Here is a 26,420-nt window from a genome sequence, read left to right on the forward strand (position 1 = left end):
TAAGCTTATAACTGGTTTGTTAATTTGATTTCATATATTTATATATATATGTAATGAAATATATAATCAAATGTTTATTGGAAGTTTTTGTTGTTTGCTCTAGTTAATGTTTAAACTAAATTATATATACACAAAATGGCCGCTAAAACGTTTGCAACGTTACGGAAAAATTCTTGAAAATTTTCAATTTCTTACTCTTGTTTTCTAGATATATATATATATGTATATATATATGGTATATATACAATAAAATTTTACTCAAGGTTGCCGCCGCCTGGATTGCACTTTGAGATCAAATATCCTTTTGAGCTTACCATAGGATTCGGTGTGGGGGGAAGAGGGAAGAGAACCTATTAGTTGGCGCTTCCAAAAAGTACCGAATTCTTATAATATGCCGTCGGTCTCTCGGACAATGGACTCTTTACATCACGTTCGGCATTCGCAGCGCGAGTTTTACGCTCCATTTCCAACTCCTGTGCCAGGGACTCTATAAAGATCATAAAAATAAAAAATCAAAATTAGACATCTTTCAAGTGGACGTTTTTCTGATTTGATAGCACTAACATAAACTGAACTTTCAAGTCTAAATTAAGTGAATGGTCTTTGGTCAATAGAGTAAATCCCAAGAAAATAAAAGAATGGACAGATTTTTGAAACTTTTCTACAAAATAAAAAACGTCTGATATTGTATCCTTTTTTAACTAAAGTATTAATTATTTGCAATGGCATGTAAATCGATTGAAAAGATATCTTTTTATCAAGGGAAAGGAGTTGCTTTAGTTCTCAAAAATTGTTAATCACAAATGGGTAATAAAGTGCATTACTTAAGAGGAAGAAACCCCATGAAAACATTCAAATTTCCTTAGAACTAAGAAGCTGGACAAATAAACAAAACATTTATACTTTGTAGCGAGGAAACGAAGAATAAATGTTAGTTTCTTAATTAAAATATTTTAGAATCCTTTATAGAATCCGAGTCTGGTAGACGATTATGACGTTGCTCTATACAATTTGTTTCACCCTATATCTCTATATGTCCTTATATACAGTGATCTCAACTCTTTGAAATGTTTCCTTACATTACTTCTTGACATTTAGAAGAGAACTTTTGTAAGAGTCTACCTAGTAGGTGGCTCAGTAGAGACCTACTAAATCTACAATTCTGTTGTTCTCGCGTTCGAGCCCCGACGTAGCTGGAATTTTCCCCCTGATGAAACAATACTAAAAGGTAGTTCCGTCGGGGATAATGGAAAACGAATGTGGATAACGAATAATTTTTTTTTTTTTTTTTTGTAAGAGTCTGCTATATTCTAATATATACCTATCTATTAAAAGTTAGTTATATTATCAAGATTAATCATAGATTAATGGTAAAAAAAAAGCTTAGTCTCGAATAGAAAATTCAGAAAGAAAAAACTGAGAAACTGACCTTGAAAGCAATATTATTGACACTAAAAATAAAGTAAGTCGTAGTCCGGACTATGGTATACTATGCGCCTTGGGAATCAAATTTTATACTTAAGTATTAAATTCATTATATCAAAAGAGCACTTTAGTGGACTTAGAAGTCTTATCTAACCTTTTGTCTCTCCTGCTAAAATATTATAAAATAGACCCAACTATTTATGAAATAGACCCAACGCCATGTTAAATATATCCGAATACGAGTATCCCTAAAAATAATTTCACAAACCATTAATTTGGCTGATTTGTAGCTGGCTCAAATGACATTTGGCTATATCTGACTATACTAATACTATAGTATACTTCCTCTATAAAAGAGGAACATTTTTGAATAGTTTTTTAAAAGTTATAAGCAGCTGAAAACTTTTGTGAACTTTCTAGGGAATATTTTCCAACTTTAAAAGGCTGTGCTACGATATTTGCTAAATATTATTTAGTTCTTAGCTCCTCACAGATCAATTGACTATAACTTGTATAAAATATGATTAATTACCCGAATAGTTTTGCCAGAAGGCGCCAGTGGCCATTAGATCAATGCCAGGATAGCTCCATGGGCCTTTGCCGTTGCTGGCAGCGGCGGCCGCTGCTGCAGCTGCTGCTGCCGCCAGGCTGCCCTCGGCAGCTGCTTGGGCAGCGGCCACAGCGGCAACAGCAGCAGCACTTGGTGGTCGGACTGCATCGTCATGTTCGCGACTGTCGCAACGTTGATGGCGCAGATCCTCGTCGGCGGGGCCTGAACGCGTCTGACGCTCCATGGAGCCCTCGTGATCGGAGTGAGGTTCGCTCTTGAAATGGGTGGGGGAGGACGAACGGATGGGTGCCGTCGATGTTGCTGCTGCTGCTGCTGCTGCGGCAGTTGTTGTTGCTGGGCCGCTAGTCACATCACAGGAGGAGGAGCTGAGGGATTTATCAGACTTTTCGCTGCCGCTGCTTCTGCCGCCATCGTTATCTATGGGGGTAAAAAAGGTAAAGCAGAGGGCGCTGTGTTGGTTAGAAAAGCGTGGGGAGCCATAGGCACGTGTATGTGTGTGTGTCATGTGTATGCAGTGGGCAGAGGGAATGGACAAATGGATGGACAAATGTTAGCCATGCGTTGTGCCTTTCTTTTTGCAGCGCCTAACATCCTTTTACTATCATTTTTAGGATAACTTACCTTTCAGAGTTGATTCGACAACAGAATCGCCGCTATTGCTGTTGCTATTGTTGCACTTGATGACCTCTCCGCTGGCACTGCCGGCCGAGCAGATCTCAGCATCGCTACAAGAGCCGCCGGCACCTCCGGTAACGCCTCCTCCACTGGAACTGTTGCCACTGCCATTGCCATTGGCATTGGGATTGATTTTCACATTGCCGCCGTTGCCGCTGTTGCCAACGTTGCCCGTGTTGCCGCCAAGTTGTTGCTGATAACGTATGCGTATCTTGCGCTCTCGTCGAAAACGTTTCTGATAGAGCACTAAAATGATAGACAAACAATATGGAAATGTTGTAAAGTCACTTTATCCAGTGAAAATAATCGTCAAAATGTGGTCTATAATGGGCTAAGACTGAGTGACCTTTTACAAATCACAGTAAAACTGTTTTTCAGCTGTAATGGGAAATAATTTTCGTAGACATGCCTAAGATACTGCAAACACACACACAGAGAGAATTATACAATGGGAAGAGGGAGAGCGAGCGAGCGAGCGAGATCGTGAGTGATTTTGATCTTGATCTGGTAATTTGATCGATTCGTTCATTCGTTCAGTCGTTTTGGTTGTGTGCCAATTCAACTGCGCATCCGCCCGCCTGTGTGGGCGCAATTATGTTTATTGATCCTGACTTGAAAACAACTCAGTGCCAGAGCCCCGATTCAATAATATGACTGAGGAAAGGAGAGTCATAGAGCTCAGCGTTAATATCGATCGATTCACTGAAGCGTAGTGGTGACAGCCGATTTTGTATTATAATGTCTGTCCGTCTCTCTCTCTCTCTCTATGGGTGGAGCAACCCAAAAAAAAAAACATCATCATAATCAAAACTATTTCATTTTGGCTAGGGCATATTGAATTTCTCGAGAAAAAGAGACAGAATAACCGAGAGAGAGAGAGCGCAAATTTGAATTATGAGTTAGGGGCACCCACGTTCGTTCCCATTGCAATTGCTGCTCGAGTTGCCAGCGATGTTTATCGCCAACTTTATTATTAGTCGCAATTAGATGTCTATGCCCCGTGTGTGGCTTTGCCTTTTCTGCATCTACATACATACATATGTATATACATACATACATACATACATACATAGTTGCATGCAATTTTGTTTGAATGTTTTTTTGGCCAACATGTGTTCTCGATTTGGTTTTGGATTCCACCGACATTTGCAAATGGCCAGCAGTTTTATTATTTTTCCTGATTTATGTTGTACTGCATAATTTTCCTACCAACAACAACTAAAAGGAAATTAAGTTATGAACTGGCCCATGTTGGCAATTATATAGAATTTCAAGTGTTTTTTGTTTTTTTGGGTTGTGTTTGGGTGTGGGCCTTTTGAGTGACTATGATTGGCGGCTAAACACCAAAATGAATTGAGGCCTTTTACATAATTAATGGTCCATAATGTAATGGCTACTTGATAACTACTTACAGTATATAGAGTGAAATTTCGGTATCATGGACTCAAGTACTTATATTACTAGTACTTAAGAGTTCATTTTTACACTAAATGCTTTAAAATGTGTTGAAAATTATTTGAAATTTAATTTATTTTGATTAACCAATTGGATTTAAATCAAATTAATAATCCAAGTTTAAGCGAAATAAATGTTGAACTTGATTATTTGTAAATTAAATTTTTTATTCAGTATACAAACTCCAACAAAAAGTCATAATTTATTTACCCTTAATAAGGTAACTTGGGAACAACCGAAATATTTAAGAAAACAAAATGAAAATAATTTAGAAATTTTCTTTAAAAAGGTCATTTGAGGTCATTTTTTTTTAAAGACTAATAGTTTATGATAAATTTTAGCTAGTCTTCATATTGTTTGTTCTTTTGTTTAGGTCTAGTATTAATACTTTATCGAAATATAGTAAAAAAAAGTTTAAAAAACCAAGGCAAGCAGGTTTAGAACAAAAGTTGAGAAGGCTATCCTTAATACTCTAGGAAACATTCAAGGACTTTTAGGGTTTACCATAAGGGAAACAACACTTTGAAGTCACCACATCAAAATTTCAAAATACAAACGAAATCCATTTGATCCAACTGAATTGTTTCACAAATCAACAGATTGAATCGCTACATCTTTTGATAAATTCTCTGGCATTCAAAGTTTTCACTTCACATCAATTTGTCAGAGTTGAATGTTCTGATGTTGGGCATCTCTCTAGTTCGCTGGCAGAGCAAATCAGCTTTGACAGTCCTTAGATTCATGAGTGCCTATGCCAACTCCAATCGTCCACGATTAATGCGAACTGACTCAAATGACAATGACACCTGATATGCCAGTTGTCTGCCCCAACTTGGCCCCCGGCTGCCGTCACCCTCTTCTTTTGGCCACTCTCTCTGTGGTGGTCGTCGCCAGGCCAAGAGCAAGAAGGGGTTTTTTTTTGGTTTTAAGGCTCAGCAATGGGCTTGGTCTTGGACTCGGCTATCTTGGTGCCCCTTTTTCAACAGAAATCACAATTCAAATGAATTTAATATCATTTCATTATTTAGTTACACTCGAATGATTAGCAAAAAAGTAGCTAAATAATCATGACGATGATGATGATGATAATAATGATGACGATGATGATAATAATGATGATGATAATGAACACAACAAACAAAAGAAGGGGGTAAATGGAATTTGAGATTTGCTTCGTTCGTTTTGCAGAAGTTTCATTTGGCACATAACGTAAATCTTTTAATTGGTTGTTATGTTTCTTTCTTGGGTGCGTTGACTCTCAAAGACTTTCAAAGACTTTAAAAGGGTTGTCAAATGTATTTAAGGGTTGCTTCTCGAGCAAAGATATTTGTCTTATAATCAAATTGAAGTGAGCTAGTAAGTGAAAAAACCAGTCGTCTAACAATTCCCAACTGGTTTCCTAATCTCTCTCATAAAGCCCTGAATATTTTAAAAGATTACTTCTCCCTCGACTTGATGCTTGAAATTCTAGAACTGTTTTTTCAAACTCAGAATAGTTCAGTAAATATCTGAAACATATCCTCGAAGGAGAAGAAACTTCCTGGACCTACTTGAAATATTTTAATTAGAAATTCAAGAATATGTTTAGAAAGTCTGCATACTATAAAGTTAGTTGTAATACTACATAAATTCAAATAATTTTAAGAACCATTAACATTGACTCTCCGTATAGAAATTTATTATATCAAACAATCCTTGAGAAACTTACCACGCAGTTTTCGCTCATCAACCAGCTGACGTTCTAAGGAGTCCTTAACTTCACGTTCTCGCAAAACATCCATTTTGAGCTCAGCTACAAAGAGCAAAACAAGAAACAAGATAGAAAAACGTAAATAACTAATATAAAAGGATTTGCTCTGGCTAATGTTCTACTCTAATCGAACTTAATTTAACTCACCTTTTTCGTAGGTAATCTGACGTTCTTGTTGCCTGGCATTATCTGCTGCAACTTTCAGTAAACTTTGTATATTCCTCAAAAGGGTTTCCGTTGAGCTGGCCGGGACTGCTGCATGGGCATCGATACCGAGCGGGCCCAAGGCCAGGCCACCGGCCAATGCAGCGGCTGCAGTGGCATCATTGGCCGCCATCAAAGCTTCATTGGGGGTCAAGGCTCCGCCGCCAGCCGAAGATGGGCCATTAGCTGACACTGCGCCACCTGCTGCCCCATTGGCCACCGCAGCAGCGGCAGCCAGTTGCGAGTAGTTCAGAGCTCGCTGGTGCTGAAGAGCAGCGGCTGCGGCCGCTTCTGCCGACGGCGAGCCACCCAAATGATGTACGGCGGCCTGATGATGATGATGATGATGATGTCTGATGGGATGATGCGATGCCGCCGCTGCATGCTGATGGAGATGAGCTGCAGCTGCAGCAGCAGCGGCTGCGGCTGCGGCCGAGCCCGTAGATAGATTATCACGTTCGGTGTCACTCAAGTCTGAGAGGCAGAAGAGAAATAACAAAACAAAAACAATGTAGAGTCGGTCACTCAGTCAACTCAGAGTCAGTCATTGTAGCCATCATATTTGTTGTTATCGTGCACAGACAAAAGTAAAGTACACTCACCCTCATCGTCTTTGGCCAGGCAGCGTTCATCGACTTCAGATTGATTCTCATCGCTTAGATTCTCCTCTTCCTCCTCGTCGTCCTCGACGCCAATGACAGCACTGCCGCTGCCAATGCCGCCATTGCCACTGCGACTGCCCTCATCTAGAAGGCTGCGCGAAGCACCGCGCGGGGAGCCAGCAGTTGAATGACAATCACTACGTTCGCTTCCAGCATCACAGTTACTGCCACCGTGATCCGTATTACCGCCGGATTTGCTTAAATTCAACACGGGACTCTGGCGTGTGGGGGAACCTAAGAGAAAATGCAATGCAAACGAGGAAAGCGAAATATTAGATCATTTCGATTACACATAATGATCGCAATCATTTAGTGATGGAAGCATAACGATATATTTCGAATCTATCGATTAAAACTAAATTAATACGTATACTTACAATTCCGCGAGCTAAGATCCCTGGGCTTGGGTTCACAAATACTCAAGCTGCCAACACGATCACCAAGAGCTCCACTTCCAACTCCACCAACACCACCGACTCCACCACCGCCCACACCCATGACCTGTTGTCGCTCATCGGTGCGCTCTTCACGCAAACGTTCCAAATGCTTGACAATATCCTCATAGGCAGCACGACAATTCTCCCAAATGCCAGAGCGAGCAAGTGCATCCATATTGGCCGCCGACATGCCGGCATTTTGAGCTGCTGCCTTCAGCATTTGACTCTCAGGCCGTGCATGCAAACCGTGCGGCGGCATGCCAGGCGACATCAGAGCCGCTGCACCCGGATGATGGGCATTCATTTGCATGAAGGCCATGTGATTAATTGGCGGCGGATTATAGCCATTGGCCAACAGCGGAGACTTCTCCAAGCGGTTCATATCTATGTTAGAAAAAGGAATTGAAGGAAAATTTATAAAAGAGTGGACTTTTTAGTAAAGTCATCAGTTGTTATCAGTAACCCCAAAAATTTAGGTTCGAAATGGACTTAAGTTCGGACAAAGAATACCATAACTCTGAACTGAACCTACTGAATTATAACATGTCTAAGAATATCTAAGATATCTAAGAATTTATTAGTAAGTAAACTCAACTACTGTAAAAACTTTTAGTTTCCATTTGTTTAGCGAGTAAACTCCATCCCATTTCATCTTCAATCTATGGTAAAATGGTATACAAGGAAGACTTCTTAAGACTCCCTTCTTTAACAATAAAGATTTCAATTTTAGTCCTTCCTTAAATTCTTTTTATAACAATAAAGATTTTAATTTTAGTCCTTCCTTAGATTCTTTCTATAACAATCAAGTTTTTAATTTTGGTCCTTTAGATTCCTTGCTTACATTTTTCAATTAGAAGATTTTTTAACATTTTGAAATTTATTTTATAAACTGAATAGAAAGTTTAGTTTTGTTACCATTATGTAAGATATTTTGGATCTAAAGATAGAAAAAATTAATCTTTATTAAGTAGAATTTTTTAAAATTTACTTAATAAACGTAAAAAAATGATAAAAATTCTTATTAAATTTCTCTCAAAATAATGTAGTATACATGAGTTATTTATAATGATAAAGAAATTCATCAGAATTTTATCTTTTTGGCATTTTTGGTAAAATATTTTCTACAAAAACTAAATGTGTTTCAGATTAAGTCCAACTAAATGTTTTTTCTATTGCAAATTATATCGATTGTATGACTTATTTCATTTGCCTTTCATTTGAATGAACCAAACTGACACCTGTACTTGTCTTTCTCTATAGTATTCGTCTGTATACATTAATCTATATTTAGCTTTGTCCATTGTCTAGGCGCCCAGACTAAACACAGCAACTAAAAAAAAAAAACACACACACACATGGACATACATGTAGATACTTTTGTATCTGTATCTGGACATTCGCCATGTGTTTACCTAAGCATGCCCCCTTCTCCTCTCTCCACCCATAACCTTATGGAATATATAGTTAATAACGTAAATTCCTGGCAAATGCATTTTCGTAACACATTTTGTAAAGTGCCAAAATGCAATTAAAAATTAAACATTCATCTTCGGTTTTCTCTACATACATTTTATTGTTAATAGTGCCATATCACTCAAATATCAACGCCCCCTTGATACGCACTCTCAGAACCTTTACAATGACTAAGCAAAACTGAACTTTTGCCGCTTAGTTCTAAAGAAAAAAACTACACGAAAATCGTAAAAAAGACGGGGAGAAAAATGAGTAGAAAAAACGAACGATTTCTTCAACTCTTTTTTTTTTGGACACATTAATAGAAAGAGGCGTTTCTGAAAATGTCAGGAAATCATAGAGCTCGAATATGTAAAAAGAGTAAAAATACTTATATGAAGAAATCAATTAAATATGAGCTCGAAATCTACTATGTATTTGTGTATGTACTGCCAAGTACTTATCGATAATTACAGATTACACAGAAAGAAACAACATTCAATGCGATTTCCTGTACAAATCATATGCTTCAGCTCCTTCTATCGTTTTATCTCGCTCTCACTCTCTCCCTCTCTGTCGTTATATGGGAACAACTTTTGTAGTCATTGCATTGTGTATCTGTGTATCCGTTTTTTTACTTCTTTAACTTCAACTTCGGAGTCGCAACAACTTGAAACTAATAATCATCTTAAATCACAAATGGCGGCAACAAACAACGAGCAGCGAATCGTTCGAATCCCCCCGAAACCAAGAAATGATTTCATTACCATTTCAACTTCAACTTCAACTACAATTGCAAATTGCAACAAGCAATCCGAATCGTGCACCTTCTGGGCATGCCACTCCAATCAATTGAATAAATTATTACCCACTTCACAGGAATGTGGCAAAAATGTTGCCGATGATTTTTTTTTCAATTTTTCTTTTTTGGTTTTTGCTGAAAACTTACCACTAATGTGTCCATTCTCATAGGCATAGTCACCATTATCCAGACGATGCTTCTTCAGTTGCGGATGCTGCGTGAGATGCGTGGGCGGCAACGATAGGCCAACTGGGCCACGTTTGGGCGGTCTACCCGGTCTGGAACTGCGGAATTGCAGAGAGTTACTGTTGGGTTGAAAGCAATGGACAATTGGCTTGGTATCAGTATTAAACTAAAAAAAAATGCCTTAGCACAGATCATCATCATCGTCATCATCATCATTGTGCTGCATTTTTTTGTACATCATATTATATTTATCACACGACCGCAACAACAAAACAAATTTTGGAAAAAAGAAAAATGTTTTCTCTTTAAATCTGTATACACACAAACAAGTTGAGAGTTTTTGAAAGTCAGATTAACTGAAAACATATTGCAACAACTTAAAAAAATCTAATTTAAAAGATTAACAACCGCGCAAACTTTTAGTGAGCTGCTTATCTTTAGGAAATAAGGAGCGAAAATAGTGTGGCTGCATATTTATAATTATAAAATACTGAACCACTTTTTATTAATGGTTTTCAAAAGCTTTTATCCTATAAAGTCCCCAAATAATAGTTACAATAGATTATATTTTTACTTTCGTATATCCAAATATGGAAATTTCTTTCTAATTGTTAATAAAACTGTTAACTGATGATAAAACTTGCTTTATATGTTTTTGGTATACTGCTTCAACTTTTACCACTACGATTAAAGATTGAACAAAAACAGTGTGGCAGTATATTAATAGTTCTAAAATACTAAACCATTTTCTATTAATGCTTTTTAAAAACTTGTATCCTATAATATTCCCAAATAATAGTTACAATAGATTAAATTTTACTTTCGCATATCCAAATGTGGAAATTTCTCTCTAATTGTTAACTGATCATAAAACTTGCTTGATATGTTTTTGGTATGGTCGTAATTTAAAGCCTTTAAGAGAATGCTGCAGTGGTAACTGCTTTAACTTTTACCACCACGATTAAAAATTGCAACAAAAACAGTGTGGCTGCATATTTACAATTTAAATAAAACTTCAATTAAATAAGCTTTCAAAAGGCATAAATACTAAATTCAATTTCGTCCAATTTCTGTTTATTTAATAGTTATCCAGGAATCTTTCTAAAACTTATTAATTTACAACTGTTACCTCCACGAAAATACCAATCAAAAATAGTGTGGCTGCATATTTATAATTCTAACGGTTAAAAGAAGGGAAAGAACTCTAATACAGCTAAGAAACTAACATTTAGTTAAAAATCAAAGGCTAACGTTAAAAATGACCAAGTGATCATTAATATTGAGTACTTCCTGTAAAGGAACAAAACTAAATAGGCTAAAACTATGTCTGAATATTCCTCACTAGAAAAATTTTCTTTCTAATGAGGCGAAAGTCAAAAGAAACCAAAATACAAGTTATCCACTTCCACTCAAGTTACAAAACTCTTCATTAAGTTTTAACCAACTCTTAAAGCTCCCACCCGTTGGGAACATAAAAAACGTGCTACCAATTTAATTATCTGCCATAAAAAACAAAAAAAAATAAATAAAGCCAAAAGGGTAAGAAAAACAGCAACAACAACAACAACAAAAAACTAATAATAAAAATAAATAAATAAACAAGAGCTATTCTGCTCTCTTTTTTGTTTTTTGTTTTGTTGAACTACTATTACTACTATTTTTCCACAAATTTATGACTGCAATTGCTGCTATTTGCTTTTCAAATATTTAAATAAGCCTTCAGCAAATACTTGACGTACGTACGTAATACTAGTTAGTTGGATCCAGTAACAAAAGTCATAAACAAGTTTGCATTGCGGTGATTGTACAGGGGGGAAAGATAATGATAAAGACCTGCAGCAAATAGTAAATGGGAGAACAAAAGACTATGGGCAAATAGAATTCTTCAACTGAAGCGCCATCTGGCGAGCCATCTAGGGTAATTTAAAGAAAATTAAATCTTCTATCAATGTTTGCCCAATGCAAACACATGTACAAACACAATGAGGAGAGAGGGCAACACAGGTAGCAATACCTTCAGAAATATTCCAGATATGGCGAAACATTGAACAATTTATAATTGTGCGTAGTGGGTAACCAACAATTCACAAATATTTATTGTTACATATATGTCGAGAATAAATATTTAACATGAGTTTTAATTGCGACCACTTCAACATTTGATTTTCTCTTTAATATTAACAAAAGAAAAGCCATGTTGATATGACCCCCATTAAGGGGGGTCAAGTAAAGACAGCACGGCGAATCCACAGTGAACCAACAGAAATGATTCATGTGGCCCACAAAGTAATGTTTCTTCTCCAATGAGAAGCCAAAGCGAAAGTGTTTTTCGGGTCTAATCGGAAGGCCGTTCGTCTATGACGTGCAAAAAAAACACATCCAAAGGCTCGTGTTTATGTCAGTCAGTCAAGTTAATGAATTTATGAAAAGTGGGTTGGGTTGAGGTTGCAATAACAAACACTTCCGATAAGAGTAGAGTTCACTTTCATTGGAAAGTTTTGCTCAACGGTTTCATTTCATTTCTTTTTTTCTCATATTTTTGGTTTTGCTTCCTTTTTTTGTACCTTCATATATTTGTTTTAGCCTAGAAATTGTGCGTTTCATTGGAATTTGTCGTAAGTAAATTGGGCTAAGCATTTTTATATTTACTAAGATTTTGATTTTTTGTTTCCATAAAACATTTGAGTGAGCTTTTTTTAGGACAAATTTACTAGAAAGTACTTAGAATTTGTAAATTGTAAATTGTTTGATTAGAATTCCTTTTAAAATTCTGTAAAAATTTAGGAAATGTGGATAACAAGAGAGTTTAGTTTGGCTTTTTGATATCACCAAATTTGCTCAGCACATAAGTTAAGTCATATCTACCAAAGGAACTTAGGAAAAATCAATTGGTTATTCCTTCCAATTTTTATTCCGAGTTTTAAAAGCTTTGATAGTGGTTTCTCAAAGTAAGACTTAAGGTAATGACCTAAAGCTTTTAAAACTCGGAATAAAGATTGGAAGGAATAACAAAAAATAAGAAAGAAGATAAAAGTTTAATCGATTTTTAGCCCAAGCATCTATATATAATACTATGTATATGTAATATACTAAATGATACAATCGAGTCTCGATTATTCGTAACCCGCTAAATGTAAAACCTCAATATTTCGTAAGAAACTGCTAATCCCTTGAAAAAACTTCAATTGAATGGGAAAACCCCGTAAATGGAAAACCTTCGTAAAAATTCGTAAAATATTCTGTTTCCTTGCCATTTCGAATTATCGAGATTCGACTCTTTATGTAAACCTAAAGCTAGGTACAGATATCTCAATAAAATGTGATGTACAATCTTTAACGATAAAGAAACAAGACTGGACAACATCAATATAAAGACTATAAAATAAACTACAAATATTTGAGTTCACATTTAAAAGTTTCCTAATCTAGGATAATGGTTTGTGTTAAAGTTAACTGTTTTGAGCTGCTTAATAAGTTTAAGTGGAACTTAACGGCTTTGAAAACTACTTCTTAAATGCTTGGAATATGCATATGTACATAAGTACCTATATATATATGTGAAGAGGTGTTCTACAGATCAGAATGGTTATGCCCGTCCCTGGTAATTGAGAGAGCGAATTGGAGCGAGAGTCGTCAGTAGTCAGTTGCAGTTGAGAGTTGAAAGTCGAAAGTCGTCGCGAAACTCAATTAAAGTTGTTCTCAGTTGTCTATATGACTTTGATTAGTACCTTAATAATTTATTAACTTAATTAAATTCAACAAAAATAGATTGCTGAATTGTTAAATTGTTAGATTGCTGGATTCCAGATTCTAAAAGTTAAGAATTTCAAAACTTATTTCGTAAAACAGTCGACTTTAGCTCTTACGCTGTGTTGGCTTTATTTGACATTAATAGCTCTATTTTTTTTTCTAGCCAACTTTAATATATGTACTACCTAATACCTTAACTGTTAACAATCTAATCCCTCCCCCCCTACTCACTTCATGATCATTTTGAAGAAAAATGTCATAAATGAGATATTTGGCTACACAATTGAAACGCACTTTTGATCTATGGATAACAAATTTAGGCACTAATACACTAATTTATGCACCGTTGTCACTTGTCACATTGCATTCGAGGTAAGCACCAGCTCGAGCGGTCAAACATTTAGTCAGAAATAAACAACAATTTGTCAAAATAGACACGCTGGGGTCCACCAAAGGAGAAACCGGTTAACTGAACTGAACTCCTGGGACCTGAACCTGTTTAATGCAGCTGTGCGGTTATTCTGCTCGGTGTCTGTGTTCCGTGTGTCTGCATTGAAAAGCATATTTCAATAATAATCAAGGGATATCTTCCCTCTCCCTCCATCCACCTCTCTTTCCCTCTCTTTGTGCCGAGTTGTTAATTATTGGAATTGTGACGATAGCAAGAGACGGCCAAAAATATTAACTAAATGCCAATAGTGGCCACTTGAAGAGTTATATAAGAGTGAAAATTGCATAGAAATATTGTTTTTGGGGCGTTGCCCGCATTTGTCAGCGCTTCCTTTCAATAAAAAGCCGGCCACATAATCTAGAGAGTGAGAGAGCTTAACCCACTGCCCCAGGGCCTGCCATGGTTGGGGCCTGCAAATTGGCAAATCAATTAAATTTATGGCCCCATTGCCACCTTGCTGGCAACTATGTATGTATATATATCAATGCAATATCTTGCTATATCTCCGTAGTCTACAATTAAAAGTCAACAACGAATGCAACCAAAAAAAATTTACATATTTCAATTATGCAATGCAACACAAATTGAAAAAAAGGGAAATACAACTGGAAATTGATTTTATTTTTCTTGCAACTGGTTTATCTTGGACTTGGACAAAAGTTGAAGACTTCTTGGAAAGAAGCCGTTCTCAAAGCTCTATATTCTACTTGGAAGTCGTCTCGAATTTCTTTGACCAACATTTTGCAGCAATACGAATACGAATTCATTGTAAAATGTCATGCAAATGTATAAATGACAGGCGATTGAAAGTTGGCAAAGATAGCCAACGATGCCACCATTACTTATCCAATCCAATACATTACCCCTCCACACAATCTCCCTCCAGCACCCTTCAGTACTACCCGCTCCATTCCTCCAGCAAGTCTAATTGTGGGTTTCGAGACCAGCGAATTGTGGCGGTGGCGGTGACTTTGGCGGGTGGAGGGACTCGGGCAGGGGCGACTACGATGACGGCGCATCGTGCTCAAGCACTTGGAAAAATGGAAATGCATATACAAAACAACAAACTACATTCAATTGCCAGTTATCATCGAGTTGCACTCAAATTATGTACAGGAAAAAAACATCTACACACATCTACACACACATTGATGGAAGTAACACTCACACAGAAACAAAGACTCTAAATGGTTTGTCGCCCAGGTTTGCGGTTTGAGCGGAACATTTTATGTGTTAACATCTTGGCATTTGCAATAAAAAACGACCCCAAATCAAATGAGAATTGACGGAAAAGACTTTCTAATACAGGAAATTAACATTCTCTTGAAATTTTAGAGAAATGAAAATGATAATATAGACAGATTGCTAGTGAATCCTGCTTAAAAACCAAAGACAATTGGCTAAAACAGCTTCATAGTCTTAGCTAAAACTATAAAGCAATTCACTTTACTAAAACTATACTAAACTAAACTATGGTAAAGGATGACACTCAAATCAGAATCATAATATGATGATTGTTGTTTCAATTAAAATAATTTACTTTAGTAATTGAACAAGAAATCTTTGTTGGAAATATACATAAGTTTATGTTCTTTCTTTTTTACCTTCCAGATGAAATCTCGTAGGAAGTTTCTTAAAGAAACTTGACATATCTTTTTTGTAAGCATATTTCGGAATGTAAGGATTCTTTTTCAAAGAACTCTTGGAGGTGAATGGGCTAAGTATTGATCTTATCTCTTATGTAATTTCAATTAAGTAATGACTTGTTTGAATAAAGTTATAAGTAAATCGATTAACAACTTCGAATTTCTTATCTAGTAACTGTTCTGATATTTCCAGATACTATATAAGCCCTATTTTGTATTAAACTAGAATCTAGTAACTAGATACAAAGAAAACCCTCTTTCTTGTTTTCAAATCGTTTCTCACCTTAAATCACCTTAACTTTAAGAGGTTTCTGATTCAAAAGAAGTGATTGAATTCAAATGGAGAAAAATGCATTCCAATTCCGAGAAATTTATTTGCAATGCGAAAGAAGAATGTATCTGATTCAGTGGTGGATAATCAGAGGGAAAATGTGGAAAATGTTCAACCCAAAACTGATATTTTACCTCTGAAACTGACCCTCTTAAGTGCCTAATGCCAAATTGAAGAGATAAATCTGCTGTAATATAGACAAGATACTTAATGCATGATCATTAGTCATCTAAATTTATGAGAAAGTTTTTAGTTAACCCCTTTTGAACCACTGTTCGACTTTTCACACAGTAAATTTGGTATATTTTTGGAAAATTCTTTGAATTATTGGTTTTTATTTAAGTCAAAAGAATGAATGCAGTTAGTTAGTTAGATTTGTTGTGTTTTAAGATAAAATAAGGATTTTTGTTTACGAATATTTCTTTGGAGCCATTTTGGGGTTTTAAAAAAACCTTAATTTTAGGCCTGATACATTTGAAACTAAACGCTTAATTTTTCAATGTTAAGACATATTTAAACCAATTTGAGGTGTTTTGTGGCTTTCTAGTCTTTGTTTTTGCCCATTGATCCAGGAAAACCCAAAGCAAGTTTTGTTATATCTGATATAATTTTCTTCCTTTTCCTAGTTTACCATAAACAATTGATTTCCAAAATTTGTGTTTTTTGTCTGGTTTTCTATGTCAAAAGGAAAATGCATAACATTGAGTCACACTAATTAAATATTTCGATGGCCTTTCCTAAAGGTTTTTCTTTCTACTGTTGCCTTATAATTTCCTCAACCGACTTGTGATTTTTCCTTAGGCCTTATACTTATGCATATTAGTTGGCAAATTTTTAACTTTTTTTTGCTCTTTCTTTCTGTTTTGTTTGTTGTTTTTGTTTTGTTTCTTGCGCTCACTTCAATTTTCAATTGGCGTGCTAATAACTCATTTAGTTGGCATAAAAAGAGGGAAAAAACACAACGTTTCAAGCATGCCATGTTGACTCCTATATAGATATATATATATATACACTATATAGTGTAGGTATCGTACCTACAACGATGTTGAGCCAACAATAGTTTGTGTTTTTTTTTTCTTTTTTTACTAAAGAGCCTCAGAGGAGAGACTTCGTGATGCTGAGAGAATGCGGCGGCGCATTTTGTTTTGTTTTCTGTTTATGTTTATGTCTGTGTGTGTGTGTGTGTGTATATTTTTTGGTTGTCTATAATTATTTATTATAAAAATAAATTGAACTATTGTTGCTACATTTATATTTTACAACAACAATGTTGCTTTTGTTATTTGGTTACACTCAATTAAGTCGAATTTGCAAAATGCAAATGCAAATCGAAAAAAAAATATGAAACTCACACTTCGAACAAACAACGGTACAAAAATACATACATACATAGGTATGTATGTAGGTTTATATTTTTAGAAATTTTAATTAAATTTATTTAATTTTTGTTATTTTCTTCAGTTCTTGCCTTCTCTCTTTAGTCAAAAAAAAAAACAATGCCAATTATCATCGAGTATTGCAAAAGTTGTTCATTTGACAGGTTCGAAAAGTTCGGTTCGACTTGATCTCTTGATTGTCAGCTAGTCATTTGGGATTAGACATTAGACAGTTGTGCACTTGTTGTTGTTGTTGTTGTTGCTGTTATATCTATTGTTGTTAATGCTGATTGTTGTTGTAGCATAAATTACAGACTGGCAAATTACAAAATGCTATGCATATGAAATTCATATTATAAATCAATGGCGCTGTCGTAATTTGTGCTAAATTATTTGTAATCAATTTTCGTTCAAAAAGATTTATGAGAAATATTTTCAAAGCTATATATATAGAGAGACAGATTAAACAGAGACTTGGCTTCTATTGAATTGATTATAATGAAACCTGAGATAGTCGTTTTCTCGACATTCGAGCCAAAGGAAGTCATATAGGAGAGGAGAATTTGTTTTCAGCTTTTCGAATAATTTCAGGAGCATTTTTTTAATGATTTTTATAGGTTTTCTAAAAAAATTATCCTAATATTGTATTCTGATATCTTTTTGGAACTCATTTATCTTGCATTTCTTTCTTGTTTTTGAAACAACTTTTATATATAAGGATCATCTATGTATACTGCTATGTTTTTAGTATATAAAACATAAAAATGATTTGAAAATCTAATCAAAATTGAGCAAAAAAATGTTCATTCCATAAAAAATTTTCTAAAATTGTTGAGAAAAATTATGTTTTACACATCTATTTTCTATATTTCTATAAAAACTGCCTATAATATTGTAAATTATTTAAAATTTACTTAATTTTGATGGTAAATTTCATCAAGAAATTTATAGGCAACAAAGTACATTTTTAAATATGAATTATACATATATTTATTTAAAAATTCAATTCCAATTTTGTGCCTAATTTGTTTAAATTTATATATATTTTTTTAATTTTACTATATTTTAATTTGTCATCCTCTTTAATTTGATTTGATATAACATTTAATATAAATCCCAAAAATTTTACAGAACTCTAATGAACTCTTTTATACGCTGAATTAAACCCAATTCAAGTCAAGTCAATCGATTGACTTTTCTTTTGCTTGTGAAAATGCAATTTTCAATCATTTTTTTTTTTCACTTGGCTCAAGCAATTTGCATAGTTGTGGCTTAAAGTTCCAATTTATAGATGAAAGGTGTGCCCACCAGTTCAGTCAAAACACACACATACACACACAGGTAAAGACAGGCTCAACTCTTTGGTAAGATGCCGCCGCTTGGGTTAAAACATCGTTTTAGAGTTGGCTAAAAAAGGCTCTGACTGTGGCCCAAACTGTCAATTGAAATTAAATTCAATTCTCTGTAGGCCTCAAAGATCTAAGCTGAACTGTAAGCGTGCGCGCCTCTAATGTGATCAATTGACTTGAAGAAATTACAAACTGACAATCTGGTGGGCGCACACACGAACACACAAACACACGAACACACGCACACACCACTTGGTTAAGTGTCAGTGTCAAATAATTGAAAAATAGACTGAAAAAATAAAATAAAAAACACATTTTTAGGGCCAGGCTGTAGTTGGCATTGTCTTTTGACAACTTAACCAAAGATGAAATATAATCGTGTTTTGGGCTACAATTTGTCTCTAAAAAATTAGAGACTTAGGATCTTAGGCATATATCAACATTAGGACTTGTTTTAAGATTAATTGGGTAGAGTCTCGCTTTTGGCTTGAACTAAAAGTAGACCAGGGTTATATATAATGTATATCGATTGAGTTTTTCCGAAACAAAGAATATATGGACTTTTTATATACTTTTGAGCCCGGAATGTTGGTGGCATAATACAGTGATGGTCAATAGATTAGAAACACTCATACAATAACATTTCATTTATAACTTTTGTGTTTAAACAATTGATATAAAGTTTCTATGCGAAAATATGGTAATTTTATTATGCCTTAAGAATAATAATCGATAAGGATATTAAATAAAGTCCTGTTTTTCAGGAACTTTTTAAAGCTACTTGGAAAAATGCACTTTTAGCTTGTACATACAGTGGCGGCAAAAATTTTAAGTACATTTTTTTTTGACCTTAAATTCTGATTTCATTCGATTGTTACTTAATGTTAATGAAATGTTTTGATATGTTAATTTATAACGTTCAATTGGTTATTTTATTGAGATGATAGTCTGTAAATTTCGTGGGCATATCTCTAATGGGTTGAAAAAAAGCCCCTAAATTCGGACCCGGCATTGATCGTACACCTTTGGACTCCAAGAAAAAGTTTTAGGTCTAGTAAAACTAAGATAAACTGCATACCACAAATTGTCAGCCAATTGAAAAATTCAATTTTGTATGTATTTTTTTGGCCTCTGTGCTTGGCGTTACTTTACGCCACTAACTCACACTAAAGTATGACTACACTTGAACTACAAAAGATAGTGAATTAAATTTCCCGTCGAATGAGATATTGTTCATCAAAATCTGATTAAAAACAGATAGACTTCGTTGCCCTGCAAAAAAGGTGTTTTTTTTTTTTAAATGGTGTTTTCAACAGCCCAACTATTTCCCATACATAGCTGGGAAATTTGACTTAATCCTTGTAATTCCAATAGAAGAAAGATACAAGGCCATACAGAAGGCGTCCTATATATGTATGTATATGTAGTTATATGTCTTGAAGATGGATCATGGATCTAATTATAGACAAAGTTCAACAAAGTCATCGATCTTACTGTATCTCTCAAAGAAATTGCATAGTTTTATTTAGTATAATCATGACGGACAGACAGATTCATGTCTAAATGATGTCCAACTCAAAGAATTAATAAAATTTAAAAAAAAAAAACTATTATTCTCTGCAAAACTTTAAATATATTATGTTTTTCGAGGACATTTGAAAAAATGCCGTCGAGAAAACAAACCAAAAAAAGGCAAACCAAATATAATAAAAACCAAAAAAAAAAAAAATTATACAGAAAAATTATTGCATAAAATTTTTGTGTTTCGTTTCGAGTTTGTTGTTTTGAGTGTTTTTAGAGTGAACCACGTGATGGAAATAAAAATTTACAAAAAATAAAACCAACACCTGTTTAAAGTTAATTTTTTTTTCAGTTTTGTTTTCGATGATCCGTTAGCAAAATATCCTTATCTACCCAGAAGGCCAGCGTAACGAAATTATAACATTTTCATGCTCTATTTACGTATCCTTCGATTTCAAAAATTTGTGAATGGACTCTCCCATTTCCGTTTTTTTTTTTTGTTTATGTAAAATATAATTTAATTTAATAAGAAAAAACTAAATTTGTTTTCGCTCTAAAAACTCTCAAGTGTTTTGTGTGTATATAGAAAAAAAATGAATGTATACAATATGCGATCGATTTTTCATAACGGAAAAGATATTATTGCCGTAGTTTGTTTTTGTTTTTTTTTTTTGTTTTTTATTATACTTGTATGTTTTACCTCTCTGGTGGCTTGATCGATAGGCATCTGCAATTAAAAAGAGAAGAAGAAGAGACAAGTGAGGCACAACATTTTTGTTAAAACATTACAACAAAAAAAAAAGGAGAACATAATGTAATAAGTAAAAGAGAAAATATTACATAGGGATGTATTTTAGACGGAAGTTTCGGGGGCAAAAGCGGGTGTGAAAATGCACACGCCCCTTACCCCCGCTCCCCTTTCCCCGGCACATTCCTTCCCCTCCTCTGACGTCTGTCTATCTTACTGAGGTCCCTCATAATTATTATGGCCAGGGCCCAAACAGTGGGGTGCAACTTCGACCTACCATTTGCCTTTAGCGGTTTCTCTCTCTGTTTTCCCCTTCATATCATTTCGTTCGTTCTTTTGTGGTTCTCCTTTGCCCCTCCTTGCCTTGCTTGTAATTTTTGCACTGTTTCTTTCGGTTTTCCTCTTCTACTTGTTTCAATTTAGCTCAAGTTTTTCAACAACTACAAAAACAAAAAAACAGCAACCTAATAATAGGTTTAACCACACATTTTTAACTGTTTTTCTGTTTGGTCAGACAGGCCACACTGGATGGAGGGGTTCTAAGGGGTTCTTGGGTCTCTCTCTCTGAATGCACACACATGCATGTCTACCTCTTGATGTTGTTTTTGTTGTTATTGTTGTTGTGGAGCAAGCAATAATATATTTTTACATAATTAACTAGATGGGTTTTCATTGACAGATCTACATAATTCCACATGAGGGTAATACTCGATGTCTTAATGCAGTGGCCAAGAGGACTCTATACAAAAAAACATTTATCGAAGTTTAAAAAGGATAAGAAAGAAATTGCAGTGAATCCCCTTCGAATATATCCTCTTTTGGCTAATGTTTTTGATTATAAACTGTACAACTGTTTGCCAAAGATATGATATCGAGGACAAGGAATTGGACTCGCTTTGGACTTGTTTTGTTTACTTTAATTTTGAATTTATTAAAAATGAAACCTGTGTAAAGGAAAGACATGAAACTAGGCCGGATGAAGGGGACTCCACGAAAATTCTAACTTAAGTCGTGTACCTAACAAAGTTTAATAGTTTTGTCTTTATTTTGGTTCTTATATTCATGTTATACTAACCCTAATTCAATGATCTACTTTGATTTTGTTATACATACAAATGGGACTTTTTACTCTTTGTTGTTCCTTCTTTTTAAGAAATCGTTATTAAATCGTTAATTTTAAGTGATTTTTATTCAGAATTTAAATATTGAACTACTTATTTCTCAAGATTTTGAAGGTATATGTCATTTGGGAAAAATTTTCAGCCAATGTGTTTTTTTCGTTTAAAAGTGGGTTATAAATATGATAAGCACTGTATTAAGCACTTTTTGGTTGGATTTTTCAATCCTCAATTGTTTTCTAGATCTGTCCTTATGTTATGTATATATATCAACTTTAACTTAATTCAATTTGAAACTGTCCTCGTTTTCAGTTTCGATCAGATATTCAGTTTTTGATAAACGAATTCCTCAACGTCGAAATAAATCATTAAAATTGAGCTGTTTCTATATCGACTTAAATTTGATAAAAATTTTAGTGTTCTCGTTTACAATTCCGTTTAGATTTCTCTTCCGACGAAGTGAAAAGTAAGTGGCTAAGTTTACTACAATTTTTCATTATCCTCTAACAAATTTTTCAATAAATTCCAGGAAAAACAACAATCTACAAGGTGGCGCAAAAGAAGTCATCCGATGTTGTTTGGCTCTAATTTTTTTTTTTTATAAAAAAATTTGATTCTGTTTTTAAATTATGTTTATTTAAACATTGAGAAATTTATTGGCCAATAAAAAAAATATTTTTTTTTATTTAGAAAAAAATGAGAGCCAAACAACATCGGATGACTTCTTTTGCGCCACCTTGTTTAAGAATTTACTAACTTATAATCGATTCGAAATCTTTTTTTTAACTGAAAATATCTATCTGAATTGCTTTAGGTTTCTATTTTAATCTCTATAATAACAAAGTCCTACGTTTTTAAACTTTTAGTCACAATTCAATATAATTATTTTGATAACTGAGAAAAATTCATATCAAAATGTGTCTGGCAAATTGATTAAAACGTCTTCCATAGCTCAGTTAGAATCCAAAATATAATACAAGAGTCTTTCAAAGCTCAAGTAGAATCAAAAACTATTTTAAATTAATAGGTTTTTAGAATTGTATAAAACTTTCTCATATATTTAATAATTTCTACATTTTCTTATTTATATTTATAGGATAATTAGACTTTACATTTCATTTTGTGCCACTATTTTTGTATTAGAATATATAACTTAAGAAAACTTTAAGAGAAAATGTCCTGAGAAGGAACTATTTGACATATTTTCCACTCTCAACAGATGGTTGAATAGAACTTTAGAGTCTATTGGGCCATTATCCTGTTTCTCTGATAACAGTTTCTTAATCAATTTTAGGACAATAAAAATTTGACTATTTCTCTTTTTAGTAACTTTCAATTCTATCCAATTCTTAAGTTTGCAACTCCTTTAACACTTTATTTTAACCCTTTACAAAAAAAAAAAAATAAAGACGAACTTCCTTTCCCTTTTCTTCTTCTTCTATAACAATTACAAACTAAGTATTTTTGCTTTTTTACCTTGTCGTTTTTTCCACTCGAACGGAAACGCTCTGACAGGGCACCCGCTCATATACACACGTCGATAGTGCACAATGTTTCGTTTTTTGCAACCTGCATGTGTGTGTGTGTGTGTGTGTGTGTGTGTGTGTGTGTGTTAGTTTGTAATTCTAACTATTGGCCCAACTATTGTTAGAATGGTTTTTACAAAAACAAAACATGAAAGCAACAAAACAAAAAATTACGCAGTTTTGTTCTTTAGTTAACAAGGTGGGTCCAGCCCTTCCTGGGGGGTCTCCCTCTCCCCCCCTCTGTCTCTCTCCCTCTCTCTCTCTTTCTCTATATATGGTCTCGGTCGGATCCCCACCATTTACATTTGCATTGCGTATTTCCGCTAAATGTCATCGGGCAAATGGAAAAGTTTTTTCGATATCGATACGAGAAAAGTCGATTAGAAACTATTTACATTATATGTATGTATGTGTGTGTGTATGTGTGTAGGTAGGTAACTTTCTATACTCTGAATACAGTCAGTGCGTAAGTTGTGTACGGAAACAGGAAATGAGAAAATTTCTTGCGCCTCCCAACCCAAAAAACCAAGAAGAAGGAGAAAAAACTATAAACTTATGAGTGGGTCGAGAACCCACACAACAAAAAAAAAACAACAAAACTAAAATCAAAAGAAAGCAAAAACTTTCTCAATTGAAAATATCTATTGAAACTAGAAATTTTCAATATTTTTAAGCAATGTCATCTGTGAAAATTACGAGTCCTTTTTTTCATGTTTAACCATGTTTTTTTTGGTTTTTTGGTTTTTGTTTACAGTTCGTACCTGGCAGTGGTGCAATCCCTGTAGAGGACATCAAAGTCCTTGCAACTAAGCAGCTTACAACGATTGACGCCCGGCTGGATGGCACCCAGACCACGTAATATTCGCACCTGTTCGACATTGCAGACAAGTGGAACGATATCCAGACGCTTCAGTTTCGTATAGACCGTATGAAGGCCACCGACCAAATGTTTGAGGAATAACTCAAATGCCTGTGGCAGACACAACATTGTCTCACTGCTAATGATGAATGCGGCGACTTTTTGTCCCCGATATTCGACCAATTTGCACTCATTGGCCGATGGATCCGATGTGGAAATGGGTGGCGGTGAATTATATGAACGCGGTGGCACATGATGATGGGCAGCGGCCATCAATTCCAATGGTGAGGCATGATGCATCATTTGCAGTGAGTTGAGAAGGCCCAACGAATGGGGCGGCAGACCGTGGGGCATGCGTGGGGGTAAGCCACTGGGTAAACCATTACCAGTTGGCAAAGCTCCTGTCACATGTGGCGGTGGACTCAATTGATGATGTTGCTGCTGTTGTTGTTGCTGTTGCTGCTGTTGTTGCTGTTGCTGTTGGGCCATTTGGGCCATCATTGAGTGATTGAGAGAGCTAACTGGACTCACGGCACTTGGATGACGACTGGGCGAACTTGAGGGTGAACAACTTGAGCCACGTCCACGACCATTTGGACGATCATCGTTGGCGCCGCGTGAACTGTTGCTGCCGTCGCGACCATTTTGTTGCTGATGTTGTTGCTGCTGTTGCTGCTGTTGTTGCTGTTGCTGCTGCTGTTGTTGTTGTTGCTGCTGCTGTTGTTGCTGCTGTTGTGCTGCTGCTGCGGCTGCTGCAGCAGCTGCCGCTTGCTGTTGTTGTTGCTGATGATGCATTAACATGGCTGTGGTATTCATATTGCTGGTTGTTGTCAATAATTTAATATTGTTGGTCGTAATGTTGTTGTTGTTGTTGTTATTGCTAAAGTTGGTATTATTATTATTCTGTTCACTTTGTTCACTTGTCACAGAATCATCCATTCTTCGTCATTGGTCACACTTTTCGTTATTTTTTTTTGTGTTGTGTTTGTTTATTTGTTTTGTTTGCGTTTGGTTTTTATTTTCGCGGGTTTTTTTGTTTTTTGATTCTTTTTTTTGTATTTGTTTTACAGGCCACTAAAAAATAAATAATTAATGAACTTTTAATTTATTTTTAATTATTTATCAGTGTTGTTGCTATTTTGTTTTTATTAATATTATGCTAATCTAGCTAATTGTGATTCTATAGAAATCAACTAATATCCGTGTGTGAGTGTGTGTGTATGGAAATTAACCATAATTTTCTTTAGAGGGGGTTGGGCCCAAAAACAAATCAAGGAATTCTCTATTCAAAATCGATTTGTCAACATGGCTTTTATTTATTATTTTTTTGAAAATTCAATTTACCATTATTTGAATCATTTGTCTATTAAAAATATGATTAATTTTGAAATATATTTTTCTTATTTTAAAGACCTTTAAACTCTATAGATTTTATTTATTTTGTGTTAATTTATTAAAGGCCTAAGCCTATAAATACCAAACAATATCCCTGTATTTTAACAACAAAACATTATAATCAAAAACTTTTCTTAGTTAAAACATTTGCTGTTTCATCTCTATAGCTTTTAATTTTTTAATCTATGGAAATTCGAAAATCATATTAAGTACATTTTAAACGCGACAATTTCTAAGAGTTTTGTTTTTAAACATCATAAACCAAATTTAAACTTTTTCAATTGTCTTCAGAGTATTGATAAGAAAATGTTTGGTATCTAATAATTTTTGATCAGATACAAAATGTTGGAAAAATATTTGAAATAGTTTAGAAAATGGTGCCAAATTAAAATGAACTTTGTCCTTATATTTTTAACTAAAAATAAATTTGAATCTAATTTAAGAAAATTACCCTGCAAGACATCTCTATAACTTTAAATGCAAAAACTATATTTGAACTATTTAAGTCAGAAATTTATGGAAAAATTTAGAAGAAATCTCTTTAAATTAAAATGCAAAAACTATATTTAAACCATTTAAGTGAGAAATTAATAGAGAAATTTAGAAGAATTACTTAAGAAAAGTCTTGTTTAAAATTCTTTACAGATTCTAGACCTTCTAAGTATTGCTAAAAAACACTAAATTTTATTAAAATACACATTTGCAATTTCAAATCTTAACGAAAATACTAA

At 34.5% G+C, this 26,420-nt stretch overlaps 1 protein-coding gene across 5 annotated transcripts; it reads right to left on the reverse strand.

Moving 5' to 3' along the window:
- Positions 1 to 208: 208 nt before the first annotated feature.
- LOC6643789 (histone-lysine N-methyltransferase Suv4-20) lies at positions 209 to 25,277 on the reverse strand. 5 transcript variants are annotated; one of them, XM_047010759.1, is made up of 11 exons: positions 25,036 to 25,277; positions 24,197 to 24,969; positions 20,744 to 20,770; positions 9,581 to 9,711; positions 7,120 to 7,563; positions 6,683 to 6,976; positions 6,024 to 6,554; positions 5,835 to 5,918; positions 2,618 to 2,917; positions 1,958 to 2,413; positions 209 to 487 (listed from the first exon to the last, which is right to left on the reverse strand). In XM_047010759.1, the coding sequence occupies exons 1-11, from the start codon at positions 25,231 to 25,233 to the stop codon at positions 354 to 356; spliced, it is 3,372 nt and encodes a 1,123-aa protein (XP_046866715.1). In that variant the 5' UTR covers positions 25,234 to 25,277; the 3' UTR covers positions 209 to 353. The 5 variants fall into 5 exon arrangements, with proteins under 5 accessions (XP_046866715.1, XP_046866714.1, XP_046866713.1 ...); XM_047010758.1 differs by having other exon boundaries at positions 9,581 to 9,717; XM_047010757.1 differs by having other exon boundaries at positions 9,581 to 9,738.
- Positions 25,278 to 26,420: the final 1,143 nt, after the last annotated feature.

The sequence above is a fragment of the Drosophila willistoni genome (assembly GCF_018902025.1).
Source record: "Drosophila willistoni isolate 14030-0811.24 chromosome 2R unlocalized genomic scaffold, UCI_dwil_1.1 Seg167, whole genome shotgun sequence".
NCBI lineage: Eukaryota > Metazoa > Arthropoda > Insecta > Diptera > Drosophilidae > Drosophila > Drosophila willistoni.

Coding starts and splice junctions, on each gene's coding strand:
- LOC6643789 (XM_047010757.1), bottom strand. CDS start 25,233: ATGGATGATTCTGTGACAAGTGAACAAAGTGAACAGAATAATAATAAT. Junction 5,919..6,023: donor TCAGATTACCTACGAAAAAG/GTGAGTTAAATT, acceptor TGCTCTTTGTAG/CTGAGCTCAAAATGGATGTT. Junction 488..1,957: donor CTTCTGGCAAAACTATTCGG/GTAATTAATCAT, acceptor TGATCTTTATAG/AGTCCCTGGCACAGGAGTTG.